The sequence below is a fragment of the Cavia porcellus genome, unplaced genomic scaffold (assembly GCF_034190915.1).
Source record: "Cavia porcellus strain 051 isolate PalLab524CR breed Dunkin Hartley unplaced genomic scaffold, mCavPor4.1 scaffold_31, whole genome shotgun sequence".
Classification (NCBI taxonomy): domain Eukaryota; kingdom Metazoa; phylum Chordata; class Mammalia; order Rodentia; family Caviidae; genus Cavia; species Cavia porcellus.
Window position 1 is genome coordinate 4,502,373 of NW_026947514.1, and position 26,520 is coordinate 4,528,892.

The 26,520-nt window shown below is 50.9% G+C and overlaps 2 protein-coding genes across 9 annotated transcripts in view; one reads left to right on the forward strand and one right to left on the reverse strand.

The window, feature by feature from the left end:
* Begain (brain enriched guanylate kinase associated) overlaps positions 1–3,544 on the forward strand; it is a 38,250-nt gene extending 34,706 nt beyond the window's left edge. For 4 of the 5 annotated variants that reach the window (XM_063241408.1, XM_063241407.1, XM_063241409.1 and 1 more), the window contains 2 exons: positions 504–587; positions 1,497–3,544. In XM_063241408.1, coding sequence (XP_063097478.1) covers positions 504–587; positions 1,497–2,840 — 1,428 coding nt within the window. In that variant the 3' untranslated portion in view covers positions 2,841–3,544. The remainder of the gene's footprint in view (positions 1–503; positions 588–1,496) is intronic. The other variant, XM_063241406.1, reaches the window with a different exon arrangement.
* A 2,856-nt stretch (positions 3,545–6,400) lies between these two features.
* The window catches only part of Wdr25 (WD repeat domain 25), a 128,505-nt gene continuing 108,385 nt past the window's right edge, over positions 6,401–26,520 (reverse strand). For all 4 annotated transcript variants that reach the window (XM_063241414.1, XM_063241411.1, XM_063241412.1 and 1 more), the window contains 3 exons: positions 9,410–9,580; positions 7,201–7,341; positions 6,401–6,775 (listed from right to left, as the gene is read on the reverse strand). In XM_063241414.1, the coding sequence (XP_063097484.1) occupies positions 6,554–6,775; positions 7,201–7,341; positions 9,410–9,580 (534 nt within the window). In that variant the 3' untranslated portion in view covers positions 6,401–6,553. The remainder of the gene's footprint in view (positions 6,776–7,200; positions 7,342–9,409; positions 9,581–26,520) is intronic.

Sequence of the window (26,520 nt, forward strand, 5' to 3'; positions counted from 1 at the left end):
TACTGTTTGCATCTGTTTTTGGCTCAGAGGCTGAGCCGTTCTCGCCTGCACTCAGGTCACACACCTGTCCGCCCCTGCCCAGCCCTAGCACCAGGCCACCCAGTGCAAGTAGGAATGGGACCTGGGTGGCAGGGCTGGGACTCATCTTGGTCCCTCTTTAGTGCTGTGTACCCCCCATCTTTGGAAGGACCCCTGCAAGCCCAGGGAGCGGGAACCTAGACCAGGCAGGCCAGCTGGGGCCTTTCTTCTGCCGCAGCCCCCACCCAGCGGCCAGCCCGGGAGCCATCTGAGCAGCCACAGGACCAGTGGCCGGCAGGGCCCTCCCCCACCAGCAGCTCCAGTTGGATCAGGCATCGTGAAGCCAGAAAGGAACAGGCCACTTGTCACCCTGGTGCCAGCCACGCAGCCGGCTCCGCCCCCTCCCGTTGCCCGCCAGGCCCTGGGCTCTGGCCAGGCTCGGGACTTGGCCGGTGAGCGGTGCCAACACCTTCTCTTTTTTCTAGGAGCTCTATAGGAAGGACTGCAATCTAGCGGCCCAGCTGCTGCAGTGCAGCCAGACCTACGGCAGGGTCCATAAGGTGTCCGAGGTAATGTGACCCCACCCCGCAGCCAGGCCCACCCCGCCCCAGGACCACTCTGGGCTCCTTTCGGGCCGGCCCCATCCCGAGGCCACCCCCCACCCTTGAGGAGGAAGACGCCGGGTGAGCCTGAGCCCCTTGTCCCTCCTCGCCCACGGGTCCTGGCCTTTGTGACGTCGACGGCCTCCATCAGGCTGGACAGCTGCTGGTGTCCCTGGAGCCCCCGACCCCCACCCATGCTGCCCATACCCCTGTCCCCTACCTCACAGCAGCCCTGAGGTCTGGACCCAATTGCAGAGGTCCTTGTCTCTAAGATGAGAAGTGGGTCTCAGGAGGAGGGGCAGGCAGAAGCCATGGCCCAACTGCTGTCACCTCGGGAGCTGGCCCAGAAAGGCCTTCCAGCCAGGCCCCGCCTCCCTGCCCACCCCACCTAGTCACAGACTCCAGCCCTGTCCCTGGTCCCTTTCCTTGGGCGTGGGCCATGCTGACACACTCACAAAATAGATCAAACAGTAGCTCAATATCCCCTGTGGCACCAGATGCCCTCATGGGGGCCACGAGGCATCTGGCCCTCACCCTCAATCTTTGTTGCATCTGTTTCTAAGTCTGTCTTGTTCAGCAGCGGGACACCGAGGTGGGGAACCCAGGGCTGGGAGAACAGGTCAGCCCTCTGCAGGGCAGCAGCTGGGACAGGTGGCTCAGCAGGCCCCCGTCAGTATGGGGTGGTGTGGGTCAAGGTTTGGAGGTCCCCAGGAGCCAACAGCACCCCTAGATGTGTCAAGACCAACCTGGGAGGCCCCTTTGTCAGTCTGTCTGTCTGTCTGCCTGTCCATCACACTGGCGACCGTCCTCAGCCGGAGGGCCAGAGCTGAGCCACCTGCCACCTGTAACCACCCCACTTCCCTGCGCCCCTTCCAGCTGCCCTCGGACTTCCAGGAGCGCGTGAGCCTGCACCTGGAGAAGCACGGCCGCAGCCTGCCCTCCCCGATCTGCCGTCCGGCCTACGCCGACAGCGTCCCCACCTGCGTCATCGCCAAGGTGCTGGAGAAGCCCGACCCCGCCAGCCTGTCCTCCCACCTGTCCGACGCCTCGGCCCGAGACCTGGCCTTCCGCGACGGCGTGGACAAGTCCGGCCCGCGGTCCCCGTATAAGGAGGACATCTGCTGCAGTGACTCGGCCCTCTACCACCCCGAGGAGCCGCAGCTCGACCGGCGGCCCAGCGTGGACGCGCCCGTGGACGACGTGGGCTTCCTGCAGGCCCAGAACTCCACCGACAGTGCGGCCGAGGAGGAGGAGGAGGCCGAGGCGGCGGCCTTCCCCGCCAGCTTCCGCCACGATGCCTTCCCAGGCTACGCGGGCTCGCTGCCCACGTCCAGCTCCTACTCCAGCTTCAGCGCCACGTCGGAGGAGAAGGAGCACGCGCAGGCCAGCACGCTGACCGCCTCGCAGCGGGCGATCTACCTGAGCAGCCGCGACGAGCTCTTCAGCCGCAAGCCGCCCGCCTACGAGGGCAGCCCTCGCTTCGCCAAGGCCGCGGCCGCGGTGGCCTCCCCGCTGGAGGCCGAGGTGGCCCCGGGGTTCGCGCGGACCATGTCCCCGTACCCGGCCGAGTCCTTCCGCTTCCCGGCCTCCCCGGGCCCCCAGCAGGCCCTGATGCCCCCAAACCTGTGGAGCCTGCGGGCCAAGCCAGGGTCCGCCCGGATGGCCAGGGACGACATGCGAGGCCACTGGCGGCCCCTGAGCGTCGAGGACATCGGTGCCTACTCCTACCCAGCCGCCACGGCGGGCCGCGCCTCGCCCCGCAGCTTCTCCGAACGCTACTACGGTGGCAGCGTGGGCAGCCCGGGCCGGAAGGCCGAGGGCCGCGCCAGCCCCCTCTACGCCACCTACAAGGCCGACAGCTTCTCGGAGGGCGACGACCTGTCCCAGGGCCACCTGGCAGAGCCCTGCTTCCTCCGGGCGGGCAGGGGCCTGAGCCTCAGCCCCAGCCGCTCCGCTGACCCGCTCCCCGGCTACGCAGCCAGTGACGGGGACGGGGACGGGGACCGGCTCGGGGCGCAGCTCTGCGGGGCTGGCAGCAGCCCTGAGCCGGAGCCTGGCTCCAGGGACTCCTTGGAGCCCAGCTCCATGGAGGCCTCGCCGGAGATGCACCCCGCCGCCCGCCCGGGGCCCCCGCAGGCCTTCCCGCGGACTGGCAGCTCGGGGCTGAGCCGCAAGGACAGCCTGACCAAGGCCCAGCTCTACGGAACGCTGCTCAACTGAGCGCCTGTGCCAGCCGCACAGGCCCAGTGCGCCCGAGGGGCGCCGCCCTGCCCACGCCCCGCCCCTGCCAACAGGGGCCCGTCCCGCCAGGTCCCCTCTGCGCCCCACCCGTGTAGCCCGAGAGGAGGCCCCTTGCCCTTGTGATCGTCCGTCCCAGCCCCGCCATGGCGGGCCCACGTAGACCCTTTCCACGCCCAGCGTCCCCGCCCGCGGTGAGCAGCCCCCCTTTTCTAAGGTGAAACTATTTTTATAGAGACAAAGGGTCTTTCTTAACGCACTTGGCCTCCAGCTCCCTGGACGGCAGCCTTGGCGTTTTCAACACAAAGCTCCTTTCTTTTTCCGGTGAGGGTGCGTGGGGCCCGTCCCCAGCAGGGGACCAACCAGACTCCACAGTGGCGGGGAGACACCCGGCAAGCCAGCGGCAAGGGGACCCCGAAGCTCTGTCCACAAGAGGGGATAGGAGATGTTTTAAAACCCATTTCTCCCCGTGCGGCCAGCACACCCCGAGCTCCACCGAGGCCCGAATCCCGAGTGGGCCGGGACGATGCCCCACACGGCCGGTGCTCACCCCCCCACCCCCCCGACCCCACTGTGCTCTACCTCAGACGTATGAGGCCCCGTCCCCGCCCTCCTCTCTGTGAAGCATGCCTGTCTGGTCAGTGTTGTGTTTTGCACTCATTAATAAAAGACACCCGTGGAGAGAATCTGCCTTTGGGTTGTTTCTTCTCCCCAACTTCCAGGGTCCCAGGGCACTTAGGGCCACCCCTGATTGGCACTGGAGTCCCCCCAGCCCACTGCCCAGGATGTGTCCCACACGCGATTCCTGTACCCCGTCTTCCTTTCTACCCCAAATGCCTTCTTCACACTTCCTTAGTGTGAGCCTGCTGCTTGCAAGCTGTTTCTACCCTGCTGAAAATGTCTACCCTGCTGTTCTTGTTTTGGGGACACAGTTCTCTGGGTGCTGTCTCTTCCTCCGTAGTCATCTCTCTCCTTTCCTCTGGCTGCTCCAAGCTTAGCTTGGACTTTGTTTTCTGCAGTGTCCCCCAACTGTCCGGGTGTAGGGTCCCTTTTTAGAGGTCACAGGGATCTCTATCTGGGGTTGGTGGATTCCATCATCTGGAACATGTAACTATTACTTTTTAAAAACACCTCTGCCCGTTGGACCCCTGGTGGCCCCTCGAGCTGTGTCCATCCACCTCCTGCTTCCCCTCCTGTACCTCCTTAACCCTCCCTTCCCCCAGTACAATGCCATGGCCTGTCATTGGGTCCGGCTCACAGATTTCCCTCTGCTGTGTTCATGCCACAGCGAAACAGCCACAGAGGTCTCGTGACTCCCGCTCTTAACATTTCTGTAGCTTCCACGTGCTGGAGTGCTTTCCCAGTCCTGTCTGACTTCTGGGAAGACAGAGGCACAGCCTGGGGCCAGTCCTGTCCTGTCCTGCCCTCACGTGGAGTCCTGCTCCTTCAGCTCCTGCCAGTGTCTCCACCTTCTCCGCATGCGAGGGCCTCCTTGCCACAAGTGCCCCAGAAATGCATTCGTGGGTCCTGCAAGGCCAAGGATGGAGCCGCCTTCTCCAGGGGGTTTTGCACCTGCCCCACCAGGCTCCCTGGGGACTACCTTGACGCAGGTCATGCCCTGAAGCTTACCCCAGCTGCAGGTGCCACGTCCCCAAGCACTTGAGCCTGCCGGGCCCCTGCACTAGAGGCAGAGCACTTCATTTGCTCCCAAGTGGCCCTGGCTCAAAGCTGGCTCCAGGGACCCAGGGGCTGAAGAGCTTGCAGCTCTGGGCGGCAGCACTTCTCTCTAGAACCCCCTGGGCTGGGCTCGGCACTCCCCTCCTACAGCCAGTTGTCCAGCCAGGCTGGCCAAGAGACCTGGCGGTGTCCCAAAGAGCTTCAGGGTAGAAGAGGGAGGCAGACCCCATCACATTAGCCTCACATCTTAGTGCAGCCTGTGGCACCTACAAAGAGGGGGTCCTCACTGTCCCACTGGGAGAGAAAGGGGTCGGAGGCAGAGGCTTGTGCTGGGTGTTTAAGGGTTAGTAGGAGTGTATCAAGTAATCCAGACAAAGGAAACACAGAGGAGTTCTGGACACTGCTCAGGGCTCCCAGGTACCTCGGGGGTTCAGCTCTCAGCTTCCCCCTGAATCTGCCCTCAGATGCAATGGACCTGTTACCCACAGTCCCCATCTGCCTGGGTGAACCCCACCTGGGCACTGCCCACCCCCGTCACCCACAGCCATCTCACCTTGGCCTGCAGTGGCCGTGTGCTCTCTGGGAAGTGCTAGGACGCCCATGGGTCAGTTTTCCCTTCTGGGTGGGCACTACGGGAACATGCACGGGGAACACAAGTGCCACTCACAATACAAGTCAAGCCACGCCTAGCAGGTCGAGCTGCAGCTGTCTCTCCCCACGACAGCCTAGGCCGTGGCATTTCAGATTTTAAAGGTAGGACAGAGGCCCGGGAAGGTGGGTGGAGGGGGAGCCCTGCTTCTTACCTCCTGCCCCATGTTTTCAAGTTTAGCCTTCTTTTAACATTGCAAATGGCAAACTCCCCCACACCTCGCCAAGGATCAAAGTCGGTCTCTACAAGAGAGGCAGACAAGACCCAGGGAGGCCAGCACCCCACAAAGGGCGGTGGCAGCCAGCATCCTAGGCTGAGAAACCACATGCAGCACTAGAGAGCAACCACAAGGAGCCCTGGGGAGTCCGGGGTTGGGGGGTGGTCAGGGCTACAGGTCAGCTAGAAAAAAATAGACCTCAGAGACATGGATCTGGGTGACAGGTATCCTAAATAAAAGTGACAGGGTAACAACCTACAATGACCTTTGCATTATCTCCATGCTTGGCCCCACAGGTCCATTTTATGGATGAGAAAACTGAGACTGGGAGAAGCAATGCCCTAGGCAACTGGGTGCTGGGCTTGGGACTTGAGCTGGCTGCTGGCCCAAATCCCGCTGCACGGCCTGGGGGATGGGCAGTCACCCCCCTTGTCCTCCCCTGACAGCACAAGCTGCTGCACACCAGGCAGGGCAGGGTCAGCACAGCGCTTGCTGGTGAGTGGGGTGGGTATTAAGCTGGCACCGGGGAAGCAGGGCCCCCGGACCCCGGACCCCAGGTTGGCCGACAGGGAGCCTGGGTGTATCCACTCAACAGACGTAAGTCCTGGGCCTGCTGGGAACAGGCAGGAAGCCCCTCCTCCAAAGTCTGCCCGGGCTTCGGGAAGACCCCGGACTTCAGTCCTGGGTTTTGGGTGCTGCGCCGGCTCCCACCCATCTTGTCCCTCCATGGGCTCAGACACGGTGCATGGGTAGCAGGGACGGCGCCTGGCAGTGGGCAGAAGCCACCCAGAGGGAGCCCACCCCTCCCCACTGCGGTCCAGGCACCCTGGCTCTCCACCAGTTACACTGCATTGGGAAGAAGGGGATTAGGGCCCTTGGATGGACAAGGCGCCTGCCCCAGCTTGAGCCCCTGCCTGCTGGGTTTCTGACCAGAGAGGCAGAGGAAGCTGCCACCTCACATCCAGGGCTGAGACAGCGGAAGAAACAGCACGACACACCTTCACAGGGCTGCACCGGGCCGGTGCTTTCATTCACGTGACCCTCAGCACCCTGAGACCAAGCAGAAGCTGATGCAGCCAGGGCCGAGGGCCGAGCCAAAGTTCTCTCCAGGCAGCTCCCACACGCGCCCTCCCGGGCCAGGCTGGGCTGGGGTCAGTGCCAGATCTTGATGTCGCCCGCCCAGGAGCAGGTGCCAAGCACAGAGGGCAGGATGGGGTGGTAGGTGACGCCCACGCAGGCCTGCGTGTGTCCCTGCAGCGTACACGCCCGGCTGGCAGTACGGAAACTGAACATCAGGACCCGGCCGTCCGAGCTGCCTGTCACCAGCAGGTCACCACAGGGGGAGCACTCACAGCCCACGGCGTAGCCTTCCACCTGCCAGGAGACACGGAGGGGGTAAGTGGGGTTCACCTGGTCCTCAAGGCTCCGGGACACAGGCCACGGGGTGCTCTGCAGAGGCACAGGCCCTGACGCAGGTCCAGCAGGAGCCGGCAGCATCCCCAGTCCCCCGTCCCTGTTCCAGCTGAGCTGGCCTTGGGCAGGAAAGGGTGGAAATGTCCCTGCGCACTCTGGCCTGCTCCTGCCCCACCCATGGCCCTACGGTGTGAGCAGCCTAATGTTCTCCTGCCCAGCAGCTGCACACAGGTGGCCCTGAGCACACAGCAGCTGACATGGCCTGCAGTCCCCAGGAGAGAAACTGGAAGCCACTCAGACAGAGGGCCCCACACCCACTCCCGACCCTGCCTAGGGCGGCTCCGAAGCCAGGGCTCAGTGTCCACCCTGGGGCACTGGATGGGTACCTTGTGGCCCTCGTAGCGCCGCCGTCTGCTCATCCGGTAGGGCCACACCGCGGAGAAGAGGGCCAGGTAGTTGCCATTGGTCTGCGCCAGGAACACAGGCTCCCGTGGGTGCAGGGCGAGGCTGGGGCAGGTGTACCTCTCCTGGGGGACGGCAGGGCGCAGGGGTTCAGAGAAGGCTCTGCCGGGGACAGCTCCCTCCACAGGCACCCACCCACACTCTGCCCTCGCCTTAGGGGTTTCTCGGGTTCCCACAGCCGCTGTAAGGAATCACCACTCTCTGAAGCTCAAAGCCACGCACTCATTGCCACGAGGCGCTGGAGGTCAGATGCTGACATGGGTCTCCCTGTGCCAAAACTGGGTGCCAGCAGGGCTCAGGGGTCAGGGCGGGGGTCTGGATTCCACACTCTTTTTCAGCCTCTACCTGCAACCCTTATCAGAGGCTGAAAAATGGTCCCCAAAATAACCTTTGTCCTAACCCTGAGGCCCATGAATGTGACCTAACAAAGCCAACAAAAGGGTCGCCCTGAATATAATTAACTTAAGGATGGGGTGGGGTAATCCTAGGTTATGGCCCCAGTGCAGTCACAGGCTCCCCTTGAGAGGAGAGCAGAGTCCGGCACACACAGCCACGGCCACGTGCACAGGAAGTATGATGGAAGACGCTGGCCCTAACAGCTGGAGCAGTGGCCATCGGACACTGTAGGAGGCAAGGAAGGCTCTTCCCCGGAGCTCAAGCTGCCCACACCTGGACCTCTCCCGGGGTCGCTCAGGATGTGTCATGCAGTGCTGGCCTCCGGGCCACAGGAGAAGTCGTGTGGTCATTTGCCACCCAGGGACAAAAGGCTGATGCACATGCACACCACCTCCACGGGGCCCAGCCCACAGGGTGGAAGGAAGGTCCAGCAAGCGACGTGGTAACACTGCTTCAACCACTGTCGGCCCCGCCCCGTCTCAGGGCAGTGGGGAGCAGCTGGACCACATACACGTCACAGGCCATGTGATGGGACCATGGCGTGAGGCACAGCACCACTCGATCCACGGAGATTCGGGCAACGTGCACCCATCTGCCTAGTGCCCAGCTCTGCCGACCTCACAGCCAGGATACCCATGGTGACCAGACATGCCCACAACCCCTGGAACCATCCTTCCCACTGGGAAGCAGCAGACACCCAGCCTGAAGTCTGGAAGCGGGTCTGCCGGGCTCAGAGGACAGCAGAGCCCAAGAGGGGGAACTGTGTGTACACCTGCGGCTTTCAGCTCAGGGTGGGGCACCAGCCGCGAGTGGTGGCAGATCTGAAATCTCAGAAGATGATCAGGGTGGTGACGAGGGTGATCATCCAGCTGATAAACATGGTGATGGTGATGGTAATGATGGCGATGGCGATGGTGGTGATGGTGGTGGTAGTTATGACCGTGGTGTTGGTGATGACAGCGACGATGGCGATGGTGGTGATGGTGGTGGTGGTAGCAATGATAGGCGAGGCTCAAAGGAACTCTGTGCCTGGTACTGTGCTATAACCTTTATGACCATCTTCTTTCTCCTGCTTCTCAAAATCATTCTAGGAGGTAATATCGTCCTCAACTTTCTTTCTCCTTTCTTGGTGTTTTGCTTTGTTTTGTTTTATTTTGTTTTGGCTATGGTTGCTGTTTTAAGATGGGGGCTTTTTCAGGTTATCCAAGCTGGTCTTGAGCTCCTGGACTCAAGCATTCATCTTGTCTCAGCCTTCCAAGAAGCCGGGACTACAGGTATGTACCACCACACCTGGCTTTCATTTTCAATTTTCTAACAGGAATCAAAGAGTCTAGTGGTCCCCGGGTCCCAGCAAGGGTCCCCACCTTGCAAGTGGTGAAGCCAGGACTCGAACACAGGCCCTCTAACTTCATGGCCCCTATGACATATTGCCCATCAAAGACACTGCGCAAGAAGGCCTGGATGCTGGGCATGGCCACAAATCAGACTCCACAGCCCTCTTCCCCATCCACCTGACATGCTCTGTCAGCTCCACCTGCTGTGGGGTGGGAATCAGGAGGCGGGGTACACCAGGAGCTGTAGAAGGCCCCCCCATGTGTGTAGCACCTACCACTACCCTAGGGACCTCAGGCACCTGAACCTCCATGCACAAGAAGGGGCCAGGGCCCCAGACAGAACAGGTAACAGGGATACGGCCTGAGGCTGAAGCTGAGGTCAGTAACAAATCGGGCTTCTCACGTGGAAAATCTGGTTGGAGATCTTGGCTGAGGTCCGAAAGTCCCAGGCGATGATAGTGCGGTCTGCAGAGTCCCGGGTGGAAGCGTCCGTGCTGCTCAGGAACTCGGAGCCCTCCTGCAGGAAGAGGATGTCCAGGGTCTGCTGGATGGTGGCCTTGTAGCCTCTCACCACCTGCAGGAGGGGACACAGGGAGAGGTGCTAAGCGGGAGCCTAAGGGGCAGAGATCTATTGTCACAGGCATCACAGGGGTGTGAAAGGGACCCGGTGCCAACAGCAATTCACAGCTCAGAGTCCCAGACTGTCATCCCTGGAGGAGTGGGAGGGATCAAGGCTTGGGCATAAGCCACTCAGCCGGAATCACAGCACATATCTTGATGTCACAGACACTTTTTATTTCTAAGCTTCAGGACCAGTGTTTCATAGCTTCCTGTCCACTAAGCCACTAGCAGGAGTGGCAAATCACGGCTCGTCTTCTTCAGAGCCACTGGTCACCAACAACTTCTGCTCTGAAACACATGGTTTGGGCAGAGAGTGGTGACAAACTAGCGGCTTCGTTTAAGAAACACATGGATGACCCAGGATCCTGTGGCATTGCTGTGTCCACTGCCACAATGACACAGGTGTGGCCAGGGCTCAAGTGCCTGCTGGGACCCTTCCGGCGAGGAACCTAGCTCCCGGGGTGGCTGCAGCAGGTCCCATGGCCTACCAGCTAAGACATAAGGTCTCTGACCAATTAAAAAAAAGAAAGAAAAGGAATTTATATCCTCAAATTCCCAGACTAATATTTCCTACTATCTGGTTTCCAATGTGGCGCCAGGTTTGCAGGAAGCACAGCTCTCCAGATCCCTTCCGGACCCATTCCTAAGCCTGTAGACGCAGCCTGGACTCCGCAAAACCCCTGCCACCCACTCCCTCCCTCGGCCCAGAGTCACCCTGCTGCTGGCCACTTCCTGCCTCTGCCAATGCTCGGGGCAAACCCCTGTGCAAGGGCAGACAACTAACGAGACGCCTCTCTGAGCCTCTTCACAGCGGCTCCCTGTGCCTGCGCCTACAAACAGCCAGGAGAGAGAAGTGAGCCAGCCTGCAGGTGCCCAGACCCAGGACAGAAGCCAGTGGCCACTGCCAGGGCCCCTGAGCAGCACATCGCCAAGCCGCATAGGGCAGGCTGAGGAAAGGGCTTTCCGGGCCTGAAGCCTGCAGAGCACAACACTGCACTCTGGGAATCTCGCTTCCCCAAGGAGGTGCTTTAGTAGGAGGCAAAGGAGCATGGTTCTGAACAATCCATCCCCGGCTCTGGCTCCGCCCACCCGTCCCCTGAGAGAGTCCAGTCTCGTCTCCTTCACTGTGCTACTCACTGCCACCCAGCACCTCCACTTCTTAGGTCTGCCCTGCCCCTCCCTCTGCTCCTCATGGTGCTTAACACCGCATCGCCAGGGCAGGTCCTGGATGCACAAGGGCATGGTGCTACAGCCTGACAGTCCCTGGGAGAAGGCACACTTCCCTGCCCTTTGGGCCGCACCCGAGTCAGAGAGTGCAAGAGACCCCAGCCGAGGGTATAAGGAGGCACCGTGCTCCGTCAGGGACCACGACACACACAGCCCCCTCCTCGGTCCTGCCCGCAGGTCAGAGCTGCACCATCTCAGCAGGTCCCTGCCAGTTTCAATTCCTCCTCCCGGAGAAGCGCACTGGGGGCTTCCAATGGGGGAACGTGAGCAGCACAGACAGCAGGAGCCGGCAGAGGGAGGTCGCGGCCGTGGCTGTGTCCACGCTGCGTCCACGCACACAGGAAGGAGCCGAGCACCCTGAGAAGTGACAACGAAGGCCAACAATAAACACTGAAAAGGACAGGAAACCGTGACACATGCAAAGAAGCCATGATTCAACTTCTCTACATCCTGAGACTCGCAGAAATTTCCCCAACTAGGACTCCAGGGGCAGACGCGATAAAAGAAAAGAAAAATACATGAAAACAGTAATTCAGAAGAGTGCTTGCTTGAAAGAAAATAAGTAAATAAATAACAAATAGGTAAAGTAAAAAAGACAAACGTTAGAAATATTTGCAACCAGTAGTAGAGGCCAAGGCTACTTACTCCCTGTAACTCAGTTTCTAGAAAGAGATGGAAGGGGAAGGAACAGCTGTATAGAAACATTACAAGGAGACACAGAACTTGTAAGACAGGAAATGGCCCCTGCCCAGCTCAGAATGAGGACAATTCAATCTGAAATTACACCGAGTGTCTCAGTCACTTTTATCATCACTGGGACGAAATACCCAATCATCACAACTTAAAGGAAGTGAGGATCACTTTGGCTCACATTTCAGGAGCGTCAGTCCTCGGATGGCCGGGCAGCTCCAGGCAGCAGCCGCGAGGCAGGAGGGTCTGGCGGAAGGGCAGCTGCTCACCTCATGGAGATCACAAAGCAGAGCGTGAAGGAGGAGCTTAGAGGACAGAGGCAGCCTCGCAATCCTCCCCCAGCCCTGCCTCTTCTGATCAGACCCCACTTCCTGATAGCAAATCAGCCGCAGCACCCCATAATCCAACCACCTTCTAAAAGCCCACTCATGAGTCCATGAGGCTCCCGGCGGAAATCTAATCATAAACCTTAGCCCAGAGACACCACTTCTCCCCTAGCAAACCAGCAAAACCCCATGTCAGGCCACGCGCTCCATGAGGCAGCTGCAGGGAAGCTGGGCATCTGCACCCCTTTGCCAGAAAGACAAAAGCTCAGTTCCCAAGGGAGACTCCAAGCAGAGCCATACATATGCTGTGACTCACGCGACCCAGCACCTCACTTCTAAGAACTGGGTCCCAAGTTCCACCAGCAAGAGTCCCAAATCTCAGGGGCACAGCCCCACCAAGCACCACACCCCTGTAATAAAAGGCAGAGCTGAATCCGAGTCGTGGAGACCAGAGCCTCGAGGCTGGGGTCAGACACCCATGCTCAGGAGCCCAGGGAGGAGGCGGCCCCTGTCCTGTCCCTGGGGAGCTCTCTCCAGGACGTGGAGCAGGGGACAGCGCATGGGAGGGGGGAGGGGGCGAAGAAGGCTGAAGGACACATCAAAGACAGCAGAAAGTTTCATCTGAAACAAAAGTAAGTTGAATGGAAGCCTGACTCCAGAGAGAGGCTGGGAAAAGGACCAGGCTGCAGTCGGGGCGGCAGTACAGGGCGGGACTCCCGTGATTCTTCTAGCCTTCTGGGGTGCCCGGATTTGAGTGAAAAAAAAAACAGGGAGTGCAGATTTGTCTCCTGAAAACAACCGGAGTGTAAGTGCCATCGTCTAAGTTCTGTGAGCCACACACAGTCTCTGTTGAGGAAAGGAGCGGGGACCGGAGCTGGTTAAAATGTAAAACTTGGCCAGGCATGATAGCACGTGCCTGCAATCCCAGCACTCGGGAGGCTGAGGCAGGAGGATTGCTGCAGATTGGAAGCCAGCCAGGGCCGAGTGCAATGTGGGGTTCAGGCTGACTGAGTTCAAGGTCAGCCTACACCACATAGTGAGACTGTCTCAAAAATACAACAACAGCAACAAAAAAAGGTAAAAACTCCTCTGAGCTCGCAGGCCATACAAAGACACTGTACTCTGCCAATCCTTTTCTAGATTCATGTACATCTTTCATTAAGTTTAGTTATACAACACAACTAACTTAAAAAGAAATCTCTAAAACGTGAAGCAAAATTGAGCAAATGAAATTAGCCTAGTATGGATCTGGTAGGTTGACACACAAATAGGATTTCTTTTAAAGAGAATTTACAGCCCTAATTTAATGGAGGGTCTGTAGTTGGACACACATTATTAATAGAAAACAAGTAACTTGATAACAGAAGCTAATTAGATGTACATTGTGGGCAAGATAATGACAAGCAAGCTTAAATTGTCTTCAGTCATTCACTGCTAATGCCACTACGGCCCCACACTGCACTAAGGTACATGGGATTGAAGATCTTCGGAGAAAGAGATCCAGCACAGCCAGCCTGCACCCGCACCCCCAATGACTGGGAAGCTGAGGCAGGATTGCTTGAGGACAGGAGTCTGAGGCAGGCTGGCCAGCCTCACAAATAAATATATGAAAGTAAGAAGATCCTGCAGTCTCATCTACAAGAGCATCACTTTAAGTATAATGAAATAGATGGGCCTAAGTGAAAGCATGCAAAACACCCACATAAAGACTGATCGCGTTGACATCAGGCCGAGGAGGCTTCAGAACGGGGCACACTGCCAAGAGCAAGAAGGACTTTAGGGAAACGCAGAAGTGTCAGCTTATCTAGAAGATATAACAGTCCCAAACACCACGCAAATACACCATGTAAAAACGGAAAGAACCGAAAGGAGACAGAGGCCCGGCCCCACCGCCTCTGAGACCTGCAGGTGCCTCTCGACGCCGTCCACCGCACAACTTGAGAGCTGAGTGTTCCTCTTGTGGGGAAACCGCAGAGTCTGGAAAAGAATCCGGAAACAATGCCCAGCTTCCCCATGGGGCCCGGAGCCACTCATGTTCCGTTAATCAGAGCGGGAGCCACTAGGGAGTCCACTGAGACTGACAATGTGAACTTAGCTCTACAATCAGGCTGTTTTTGTTCCACCAACAAAGCCTGAAATCAAACCTCAAAGAGCAAGCCTCCAAGCAATACAAAGAACACAAAACTCAAGAATATGTAAAGCAATCACAAACACACTTTATGGAGCACCCTACAGGTAAAACTCACAATGTTCATCATCTGATCAAAAATTATCAGAACTGACCCGGATGTGGTGACTCCCATCTGTAAATCCCTGCTATTTAGGAGACTGAGGCAGGAGGACGGCAAGTCAAGGCCAGCCTGGACACCTCACCAAGACTGTCTCAAAATAAAATGTACGAGCTGGGAATGCAGCTCGGCAGCAGCCACATTCAACCTGCATGTGTCCAAGGCCCTCAGGTGTATTCCCAGCACCACAATTAAAAAACAGAATTACGAAGTGTGGCAAGAAATAGGAAAATCCCCCCCAAGACGAAGACACAGACCCCGAATGAACCAGGCCATGGGATGATACATCAGTTCCACAGAGCAGTCTCGACAGTGCACAGCGTGACCCGGAAGCCAGAGCAGAGCGGGGGCACGGGGAAGACACACGGGGAGGCATTTCGGAGAGACCCAGGCCAACATGCCGCGGGAAGAGAAAAGAGCACCTGCTAATCACAGAGAAGGAGCACTGCGGAAGTGGCTAGCAGACACGAGGAGGAAGACAGGAACGCCGAGCGAGGGAACAAATCTAAAACCCAACAGGAACGAAGTATTAGGAAAAGCGGGCGACAGGTGGAGAGTGAGAAACAGAACCGAAGGAATACTGACTGCTTTTTAAATTTCCAAGTTGATTAAAGCAATAAGCCCACCGATGTTTTAAACCTAAACCACAGAGAAAACCACACCAAGGTACATTATTTAGGCTGCTTGGGACCCGTGACAAAACCCCTACAAGATAAGAAAATCAGACACAGGAACCGAGACGAGACAGAGTCAAATTCTCCCCCACACAGGGCAAGTGAACAGCACATTTAAGGTACTGAAGGCAACAGCAATTCCTGCCCTAAATTCTCCACGCATTCACTGTAAAGATCTTTTAGATAAACACAAGATTTTCTTCCAAACAGATAAAAGCTAAGATAATTTATAGTCAGCAGACCAAATATATATGGCATATTTAAAGAAAGTCCTTATAGCACAAAGCAAATTATGGCAGACCTGAGTCTGCACACACCCAAAATGAGAAGCGATCAAATAGTACATACGCCAGAAAACATGCAATGCTTTTTATTATCAAAACAGTTTCCAATAGCTATTTCCAGCAATAATAATAATAGACTAATGGAACTGTAGCACCCATGGCACAGGGGCCCCAGGGACACAAGTGGAGATCTGTAGATTGCTGTAAGCTTCTTATAGGAGAAGAGACAGAATATGACAAGAAGCTAAAAACCGTTAAAAACCTGCAATGCAAAGCCACAGATCATGAAATCACAAAAAAGATAAGAGGAAATCATTAAAATACTAAATTAATCTAGGAGAGAAACGGAGGAGAATCGATGGAACAAATAATAAACAGCAGCAAGATGACAGATCTAAAAGGAAGCCCATCAATAACCACACTAAGTTAACACAGGATCAAGGCCCTCGAGTCCTAAGGAGACACCACTCAGCAGGATGGGGATGAGGATGCGGAAGCCGAGCGAGCCCAGGCCGCCTGGGAGGCCGCTACTTGAAACAGAAAGATGCTGCAAAGGCAGCACTCGGTTCTAACAACAGAGGATGCCCTTGTGAGGAACGGACCAAGGAGGTCTCAGAGAACTACCATTACAGGACAGGGGCCCTCGTCCATGATGGAAGCGTCCAGCGGGCTCATCACCAGCACGTCCCAACCCAAAGCATTCACGCAGCCAACGATGACTTCACAACTAAGTGCAGGAAGATGAATAAAACCGAAAGAGGACACAAACAAGCTCACACCCGCAAGCTTCAGCCAGCCTTGTTTTAGGAGCCCCAGCCACAGCACCGCGCTGCAGGCAGGATGAACGATAAATAACAGAAATGCGGCTCTCGCGGATCTGGAGGCTGGGAAAGCTAAAATCGAGGCGGCAGCACCCGGAAAAGGCTTGCACCTGCTTGCTGTCCTCAAGTGGCAGAAGAGACGGAAAGACAAGGCTCTCTCAATTCCCTCCAGCCTCAGTAAAGACGCCAGTCCACGCAAAGGGCCCAACCTTGGGACCCAGTCACCTCCCACGGCTAAGCCTGCGGTTCAAACTCCAATGTCTGGATTTCGGAAGGGCACAGACACTCAGGCCATAGGGCAGCTGCTCTTCTATGGCAAACCAAAAATTCAGAAAGGGCCCAGGCAACTTCAGCCACACTAGCAACCAGCCTGACAGACATGAGAAAAGCAATGTTCACAAACCACCGCCCCAGCAACACAATGAACATAACGCATGTATGTAACAGGCCATTCCTTAGAGCATACATCCCAGGGAGTTTGGAAAGGTTCAGCTATACAAGGAGCCAGGCATGGTGGTGCATGCCTGTAATCCCAGCACTCAGGAGGCTGAGGATGAAGATCACCATGAGTTTGAGGCCAGCTTGGGCCTCACAGTCAGTTCAAGGCCAGCCTGAACTGCACAGTGAGACCTTGGCTCAAAAAGAAAAAAAAAAATGTGTGGTGTGTGTGTGTGTATTCTAGTGGCCACAATGGATTAAAAGAAAAGTAACAATATTTGGAAGATGTCAAGTGCTTGGAATCTATATAGCACACTTTTAAATAATTCAGGGCTTAGCAAGCCCACTCTGCAAATCGGCCGGCCACTGCAGGGAGAGCCAGATGCCAGTCTTTGCCTGTGAGTCAGCGCCGTTCATGGACTGCTGGGGAAGAGAACAAGAAGTCAGTAAGAAGCAGGCCCTCCCTGCAAATTGGCACCATGCACAGGCCACCAGGGGGTACAGCCAGATGCCAGGCCCCTCCAGCACGAGGGCTGAGAAACAATAATAGCCAGTCCATCCCCTACAGCCATGAGTGACCAGCTGACTCAGCGAAACAGGCTGAGCAAGAGGTGGAACACGGTTTAATGCTGCAGTGTTTGGTGTTTCACTGACTGCAGGTTTAGGGCCAGCGGTCTGACACCCTATTCAGAGGACAGCAGTTCGCAGTGTAGCGTCTATGGGGGTCTGCTTTCGAGGGTGGTGGCCATTGTTGACTCCCTATATTGTCTTGTTTTGAAGTCCTGTGTCATTTTCACTGTTTTGTTGGGTTGGCTTTGTTCCATTTTGTTTTGTTTGATTTTATTATACCCGATGGCATGGGCAGCTATTTCAAAAATAACAAGACATATTACGGTAGGCATTTTGGATTTACTATTATCTTGTGTGAAGTCTTTTACTGCATTCATTTTTTTCTTTTTATTGGATCTCTTCTGTTTTCTTTGACTTTTACTCCATCTGAAGTTATCGGGCTATTTTAAGACAGCAGGAAGCGTGATGGTAACCACTGTTGATTTCCTATTGTTTTGAAGTCTTGAGTCACTTACGCTGTTTTGTTTTGATTGGCTTTGTTCCGTTTGTTTTCCTTGGTTTTATTCTCTTTAAAATAGAAAAATAAATAATTCCTGGATCAAAGAATAAATCAAAAAGAAAATTAGACCTCAATGAAAACAAAAACACAAAACACCAACCATCGTGGCTACAGCTGCGATATCAAAAGGAAAACGAACAGCATAAACACCCAGCAAAGAAAGGAAAGTCTCCAGACAATAACCTCAACCTTGACTGAAACAAGACAGAAAGACAAGGTGAAAGTAAGCTTCACATTTAAGGGGAAGAAAGGAAATAATTACAACGGGGCGGCAGGGGAAGGGGAATGCCAGCAAAGAAACAGAATAATAATAATACTAATGAAACCAACACTGATACTTGGAAAAGATTAAAAGGCACCTCCACTTCCAAGAAGACAGGGGAGCGGTGGGCAGCAGACAAAAGAGCTCTCTGAGACTGCGGCTGGACACTGAACACAGCACCATGGAGAAGACAAGCAGCAGGGAAGGGGGTCCCCCGGCCCAGGAAGAATCTGAAGTGTGAACTGAAGCCCCGGAGTGAAAAGAAAACTTCAAGGCTGGGGATTCAGCTCAGCGGCATAAGCGCTTGCAGGCAGTCGTGAGTTCGATCCCCAAAAAGACAAAAAAAAAAAGAAAGAAAGAAAGAAAACTTCAAGGAAGAAGGCGGCAGCCAGCAGCACCTTCATCCTGAGCTGGGACTCACTGTGTGAGAGGAGCTGTTCAAACGTGGGGATGCGCGGCCACAGTTATGGCCACAGTGGCGGCCCAGGGGCCTCTGTAGAGAGACGCAGCAGTGGAGGGGAGCAGTGGACATGGAGGATGGCACTGGCTGGTGGTGAGTGCAGAGCACTCAGTCCTCCTGCAGAAAGAGAGCGATGAGCTCTCTTGGAGGTGTATCAGACGAGCCCAGAACCCAGGACTGCTTCCAGCCTCCTCCAGCAGCTCCCAGCGGGGCACAGACCCTGGAAATTGCTTGGATTAGGGCAGCCCAATGAGCCTGCTCTCGGGGCAGCGCTGCTGGGATTCTCCACCGCTCCACCACACGGCAGCGGCTGCCTTGCTGGGACAGAGCAGCTCGAGTCAGGGCTCTGTCTCCACAGGCTGTCTGCTAGGGAACCCAGAGAGAAGCCTGGAGGCGGACCATTTGTTTCTCTTTTCTTTGCCTCCTCCTTTATGGTTTATATATGAGTATAACAGTGGTCCCTAGCCTCTTTGTGGGTGTGCTTCTGTCTGTTCTTCCTTTCATCTTCCATCTCTCTTTTCCTTCAGTCTTCTGCACCAGTTTCCCCAAGCTGGCATGACTCGCCTTTGATCTCCAACCTTACTGCTAATCTCTTTCTCTTCTTCCACTTCTCTATTTTCTCCTTTATCCATTTTAACTTTTAACCCCAAGGGCAAAATTGATATATTACAGACTTCATATATTGTATATAATTATTTAATTTGCTTTAAGTTTTGTTACACAATCAAAAATCTAGTTCATACTGTTAAAAGTTGCAAATTAAGAGTTACCTCAGTTTGCTATTTTCTATTTGCTATTCTAGACTATGCTTGATGATATTGGTACCACTACAACCAAAATGATGTAACTGTTATAAGCAGCTATTGGTCCTGGTATTCTAGGACTCAGATTAACAGAAAATATGTTGACTCAGTGCCAAAGAACCAGGGACCAGGCCAAACAAGCAACAGCATCTCATCTCCAACAAACTGAAGAGGTAGGATCTTCCAACAGACTCAAACCAAAAAACCAGCTACACCTGAAAGATACCTCAGAGCAGTAATAATCACTAAGGGCCCTTAATACTACCAATAAAGTAACCCACTTACAAGCATTATCCCAGGAATTAAACTAAAAAAAAAAGAGAGAGAGAGAACGAGAGAAAATATTTAAGCAAAATGCAACCCCAGGCGTCCAGTTCACCAAAGACAAATCCGGGAGTCAGTGAGGTGGGACAATTCAAAAGTCCCCCTCTCAAGCCTATATGAAGTGGTAAAAACAAACCAATTAATGAAGTGCTGGAAAAAATCAAATCAGAAATAATCTCTCAGATTGCAACAGAGATTACAAAAATAAACACCATGCTTGGTAATGTTAGACACAGACAAAAAAAACAGATGAACTTGAAAAAAATGGAATATTATCATAGGAAACAAATGCAATGAATAAAGCAGATTCCAGCAGATACCAGAAGAATAAAAACTCCACTGAAAGTATGCACAGCAGAGCAGGCCAGTGGGAGGACAGAATCTCCGATACTGAAGACAGGCTTGCAGTTAACAACAGGAAAAGAGAGATTTCTCAAAACCCGCAAGGGACCATGAGAAATCAAACCAGCAGCTGCCAGATGAGACAAAGAAGAGCAACCTAAGATTTATTGGAGTCCATGAACAAGCAGGAGATACCACAAATGACATTAAAAAACTGTTCACAGACATCATGACAGAAAAGTTTACTGGTAGAGAAAGAGAATTTGACATACACATAAACAAGGCACACAGAACTCCAATTAACAATGATCAAAAAATCTACATACAGCCATTCATAATCAAGATTCTAGAAATTCAACACAACAATAGAATCCTAAAAGCTGTTAGAGAAAAGAAACAAACCATCTATAAAGGAAAGCCCATCAGAATCACAGCTGACTTCTCAGCACAAACTCTCAAGTCAAGGAGAGCTCGGAGTGAAGTACTCCAAGTTCTAAAAGAAAACAACTTTCAACCTAAATCAATGTACCCCACAAAACTGAAGGAGAAATAAGATATTTGCATGAAAAAGAACATCTGAAGAAACTTACGACCACCAAACCAACACTGCAAAATATTCTGAAGCACATTCTAGGAAGAGATAATAAGTATTACAGTTCCATGAACCCCAGTAGAAGGAATCCACCAGGGAAGGCAAACAATAGAGGGGGACGAAAAAAGTGGGAAGCCAACAACAGGAAAATAACACAAGGATAAGTCAACACAAATCAGCTATAACCATCAATGTCAGTGGTCTCAGTTCACCAAGCAAAAGACACAGACCAGCAGAATGGATCAAGAAGCAAGATCCAACAATATGCTGCATACAAGAAACACATTTAATTTGAAAGGAAATTCATAGACTGAAAACCAAAGAATGCAAAACAATACTCCATGTGACAGGAACTGAGAGAAAAGCAGGGGTAGCTATTCTGTCTTCAGACAAAGTGAATTTCAAGCCATGACTAATTAAGACAAATAAAGAAGGTCATTATATCCTCATAAAGAGACTAGCCCAAGAGGAAGAGATAACAATCATAAATACATGCAACAAATACCAGTGCACCCAACTATATAAAACAATTACTCCTGGACATAAAAAGTCAAATAAGACCTAATACAATTTTATTGTGAGACCTCAATGTCCCACTGTCACAAAAAACAGAACAAGTAGACCAAGAAAAATCAATAATGAAATATTAGAACTAAATCAAACTTTTAAACAAATGAACTTAGTAGATGTGTATAGAGTATTCCACTCCACAACATCAGAATACACATTCTTCTTAGCTACACATGGGACATTCTCCAAAACAGACCATATACTGGCTCTAGAACAGGCTTAAGTAAATGCAAAAGAATACAAATTATCCCATGCATGCTCTCAGACCACAGGGCAATGAAATTGGAAATCCACACCAAAGGAAACCACAAGAACCTCATAAACACATGGACATTAAATAGCACCCTCTGAACAACCAATGGGTAACACAGGAAAGTAAACAAGAAATTAGACAGACTTTGCAGTTGAATGATTATGACAATACAACACACTGGAATTTGTGAGACCCAATGAAAGCAGTCCTACGAGGGAAATCTATAGCAGTAAATACCATATCAGGAAGACAGAGCAAACACATATAAACAATTTAATGTTAAACCTCAAGCTTCTAGAAAAAGAAGAGCAGGCTAAACCAAAAGCTTGTACAAGGGACGAAGTTATAATTATCAGACCAGAAATTAACACATCGGAGGATTAAAAAACAATACAAAGAAGCAATGAATCAAAGAGTTGGTTTATTGAAAGATTAAATCAAACTGACAAACCTTAAGCCAATCTTATCAAAAAAAAAAAAAAAAAAAAAAAAAAGGAAAGAAAGAACTCAAATCCAGGCAATTAGGAATGAAAAGGGTGAAATCACAACACACCCTGCAGAAATGCAGAAAATCAACTATACTTACTTGGAAAACTTGTATTCTACTGAGATGGAAAACACAGAAGAAATGCACAGATTCCTAGATACATATGAATTATCAAAGCCGAATCCAGAAGATATAAAAATCCTAAACAACCTCCTATCAATCAATGAAATCAAAGATGTAATTTATAACCTATCAACAAAGAAAAGCCCAGGCCCTGATGGATTCACTGCTGAATTCTACAAGAAATTCAGTGAAGACCTAACACCACTACTTCTCAAACTCTTTAATGAAATGGAAAGGGAAGCATTGCTTCCAATTTAATTCCTGGAAGCAAGCATCACCCTGATGCCAAAGCCAGAGAAGGAACCAACCAAGAAAGAGAATTACAGGCTAATCTCCCTAACGAACACTGATGCAAGAATCCTTAATAAGATACTGGCAAACAGACTGCAGCAAATCATCAAGCAGATTGTACACCATGATCAAGTGGGATTCATCCCAGGGATGCAGGGACGGTTCAACATATGTAAATCCATAAATGTAACACATCATATTAGCAGAGCCAAGGACAAAAATCATACGATCATCTCAATAGATGCAGAAAAAGCTTTTGACAAAGTCCAGAACCCATTCATGATAAAAACCCCACAGAAAATTGGAATAGATGGTCTTTATCTCAATCTGATAAAAGCCATCCACAACAAAAAACAGTCAACATTACATTTAATAGACAAAAACTGAAAGCTTTCCCTCTAAAATCAGGAACAAGACAACAATGCCCCCCCCCCTCCACTCTTACTCAACGTACTCCTAGAAACTTTAACTGGAGCAATTAGAAAATGTAAAGAAATAAAAGGAATAAAGATAGGGAAGGAAGAAGTTCACTATCATTATTTGCAGAAGACATGATACTCTACTTAGAAGACCTCAAAAACTCCACCAACGGACCTCTAGATTTAATAAACAAATTCAGTAACATAGTTGGTTAAAAGTCAACACTCAAATCAATAGGCTTCCTGTACTTGAATAACAAACTCACAGAGAGAAATCAAGGAAAAAATATCTTTTGTAATAGCATTCAAAAAATGAAATACGTAGGACTCAATCTAACAAAGGAGGTAAAAGACTTCTACATTGAAAACTACTACAGAACTCTGGAAAAGGAGATTAACAGAATATCAGAAAATCAGCCACTGTGGTAGCTACTGTTATGTCAGGTTGTCTTGTGGTAAAACACTATGTTGCTTAAATCGTTCTGTTTTGACCTGTTTTGTTATGTCCTCTTTTATTTTAATCTTTTTTTAAATAAAAAAAAGAATACCAGAAAATGGAAAAATATCCCACGCTCTTGGGTAGAGAAATCCAATATAATGAAAATGGCTTTATTCCCAAAACTTTTATATAGATTCAGTGGGTTCCCAATCAAAATTCCAATAGCATGTCTCACAGAATAAAGAAAAGAGTCCTAAAATTCATCTGGAACCAGAAGAGACCTAGAATAGCAAAGGCAGTCCTGGGCAACAAAGACAAGACAGAGCATCACAATCCCTGACTTGAAACTGTACTATAAAGCTACTGTGATAAAAAACAGTGTGGCACTGGGAAAAAAAACAGACCCAAAATCAATGGAACAGATTAAAAGATGTAGAAACAACTGAAGACATTAAGCCACCTTATCTTTGACAAAGGTGCCAAATACATCTACTAGAAGATCGCCTCTTTAATAAATGGTGCTGGAAAAACGGGGTCTACACATGCCAAAGAATAAAACTGAATCCTTATCTTTTACTAAGCTAAAATCAGAACAGATCAAAGATCATAATAGTAAAACTGAAACATTAAATCTGCTGGTAGATAGAGTAGGTAAAACTCTTGAAGACATTGGTGGAGGAAAAGACTTTGTTAACAAAACCCCAACTGCACATCACAAAGAATCAACAACTGGGATCTCACCCAAATGAAAATCTTTTGCACAGCAAGAGAAACCACTAACTGAGTGAAGAGACAACCCACCACATGGGAGAAAATGTTTGCCAGCTGTTCCCCAGACAAAGGATTACTATCAAGAACATATAAAGAACTCAAAAAAAAAAAAAATCAGTCCTCCCAGATTTAAAGACCCAATCCAAAAATGGGCATGTGAGATGAATATATAATTCTCAGATGAAGAAATATGAATAGGAAATAAATATGTGGAAAAATGTTTAACATCACTGGTCATTCAAGACATGCAAATTAAAACAACACTGAGTTCCACCTCACCCCAGAAAGAATAGCTATTATCAAGAAATCAAGCACTAACAAATGCTGGAGGGACTGTGGGGGAAAAGAATCCTTCTCCACTGTGGTGGGGGTGTATGCAGACTGGCGCAACCACTGTGGAAATCAGTGTGGAGATTCCTCAGAAAACTAGGTCCAGAAGTCCCATTCAACCCAGCCATTCGCCTTCTGGGTATCTTCCCAATAGGATTAAAAACATCATATGACAGTGATATATGTGCACCCATGTCTACAGCAGCATGTTTGTAATAGCCAGATCTTGGAAACAACCTAAATGCCCATCAACTGAGGAATGGATAAAAAAGATGTGATATATTTATACAATGGAGTATTACTCAGCCATAAAGAAGGATAAACTGGAGATTTTTATGGGTAAATGGATGCAACTTGAGACCATATTCATTAGTGAAATAAATCAGACACACGTGTAAACATCGTATTGTCTCATTAGTGTGAGAAGCTGAAAGAAACAACATATGTGTGTATGTATATAAAAATAGTTAAGATAGTTATTCTATTGATTTCTCGAGTTCACTGAGGAAGATTTGTGCTGGTACTGTTGAGACAACTGAATGCAGATGCCTTGTGCTGTGGTGATTTGGGGTGACAATGCACAATGTGTGGACCACTGTTGTCCCCTGATTGATGTGTTTTGAAACATTGTTTTCGTTTGCGTTTCTTCCTTCCTTTCTCCTTGAAATAAAATGGATTTGGGGAAAAAAAAAAAAAAGAGAGAGAGAGAAGAGAAGAAACATCCACCAGTATCAGAAATGCACAGAATGAGGTATAATTGTGCATACCCACAAGATGACAAAATGACACTATAAAACACTTGACACCCAACAGCCAGCTTCAGCGAGATGGAGAAATCCCGTCGCATTCCTTTCCTTTCCTCCCTTCTGCTTTCTTGTCTTCCTCTTGCTTCCCCCCACCTCTCCCCAGGAACGTGGGTGGAACCCAGGGCCTCCCAAGCTAGGCAAGCATTTCACCACAAGCCCTGCAAGAACTTCTGGAAAGACGAAAGCTACCCAACGTCACACGGAGATGAGCACAAAACTGAAATGGGCTATATTTACTAAATAAACCTTATTTACAACCTAAAACCTTCCCCCGCACACAAAAAATTTGGGCTGAGGACACTCCCTAGTCAGTTCTAGCAAATACAGAAGGGAGAAGCAGCATCACTGTCCGGCAAACTCTTGCAGAGAACCGAGGAGCGAGAAGCTCGTCCCGTGCACTCCAGGAAGCCAGAATGTCCTTGCTCCCAAACCCAGACAAGAACTTTACAGGAAAGTTGTGATCAACAATCCTCATGGACACAGATGCAAAAACTGCTAAGACAATTTTAGCTGACACAATTCACAAATTATAAAAATGTGGTATCATCAAGAGGAATTTATCACAGGAATTCAAGATAGTTCCAATATTTGAAAATCTAATATTTGAAATAATTGACAAATTTTACCATATCAACAGAATAACCATTATGACTACTTCAGCAGAAACCATGTGACCAGTTCAGTAGAAGCAGGAAAGGCATATGACAAAATCCAACATTCATTCAAGATATAATAAATAAATAAAGTTCTCAGCAACCCAAGTCGCTCTGTGGCCCCTTCCCCTAACCCAAGCTCCCTGAGAGGCTGAGGCAGGAAGATCTTGAATTTGAGGCCAGCCTAGCAAATTAAGAATGCTCAGGATGTAGCTGACCACTCCCTGAGTGAATCCTCAGATCCAATCCGTCGATCATCAATCAATTCTCTTAGCAAACTCAGAATAAAAGAGTATCCTCATGCTAATATGGACATCCACAAAACAACTACAGCTCAGGTCACAGCACTGTGAGGGAGAATGAATGCCTCTCCTCTACGGTCAGAAAGGAAGTCGTTTCAGCCAGTGCAGTGAGAAAAACAAGACACAGCCAGGCATGGTGGTACAGCCCTGTCATCCCAACAGTGGGAGGCTGAGGCAGGAGGATCACTGTGAATTCACGGCCAGCCTGAAATACACAGCAAGACCTTGTCAAAAAGAGAGACAGACAGACAGACAGACAGACAGACAGGCAGGCAGAAATGGTATCCACACTGGAAAAAAATTACAACCACTTTTATCCACAGATAACATGATCGTGCCTGTAGAAAATCCAACCGAATTCACAAAGAAGCAACCAGAAATAATGAGTTTAGTGGAGTTACAGCACTCAAGATGAATATTCAAACATTCGCTCTTCAGATTTCTTTTTTCTTTTCCCACTCTTCAGATTTCTACACACAAACAATGACACTAAGCAGTTGACATTTTAACTGCTACTTACCACAGTATCAACAGCATGAATACACTGGCATCACTCAGTCTGGGGAACGTGTACTGTGAAGACTACATCACTTTACTGAAAGAAATTAAAGATTTAAACCAGTGGAGAAGTTTATTATGCTTGTAGATTGGAAGACTCAAAATTGTTAAGAGAGCAATTCTCTCTCAAATTACAGACTAGATACAGTATCATCCAAAGTTCAAGTGGGCTTTTGTTTTGTTTTGTTTTAGAAATTGATAAAGTGATTGCAAAATTGAAATGTGAATACA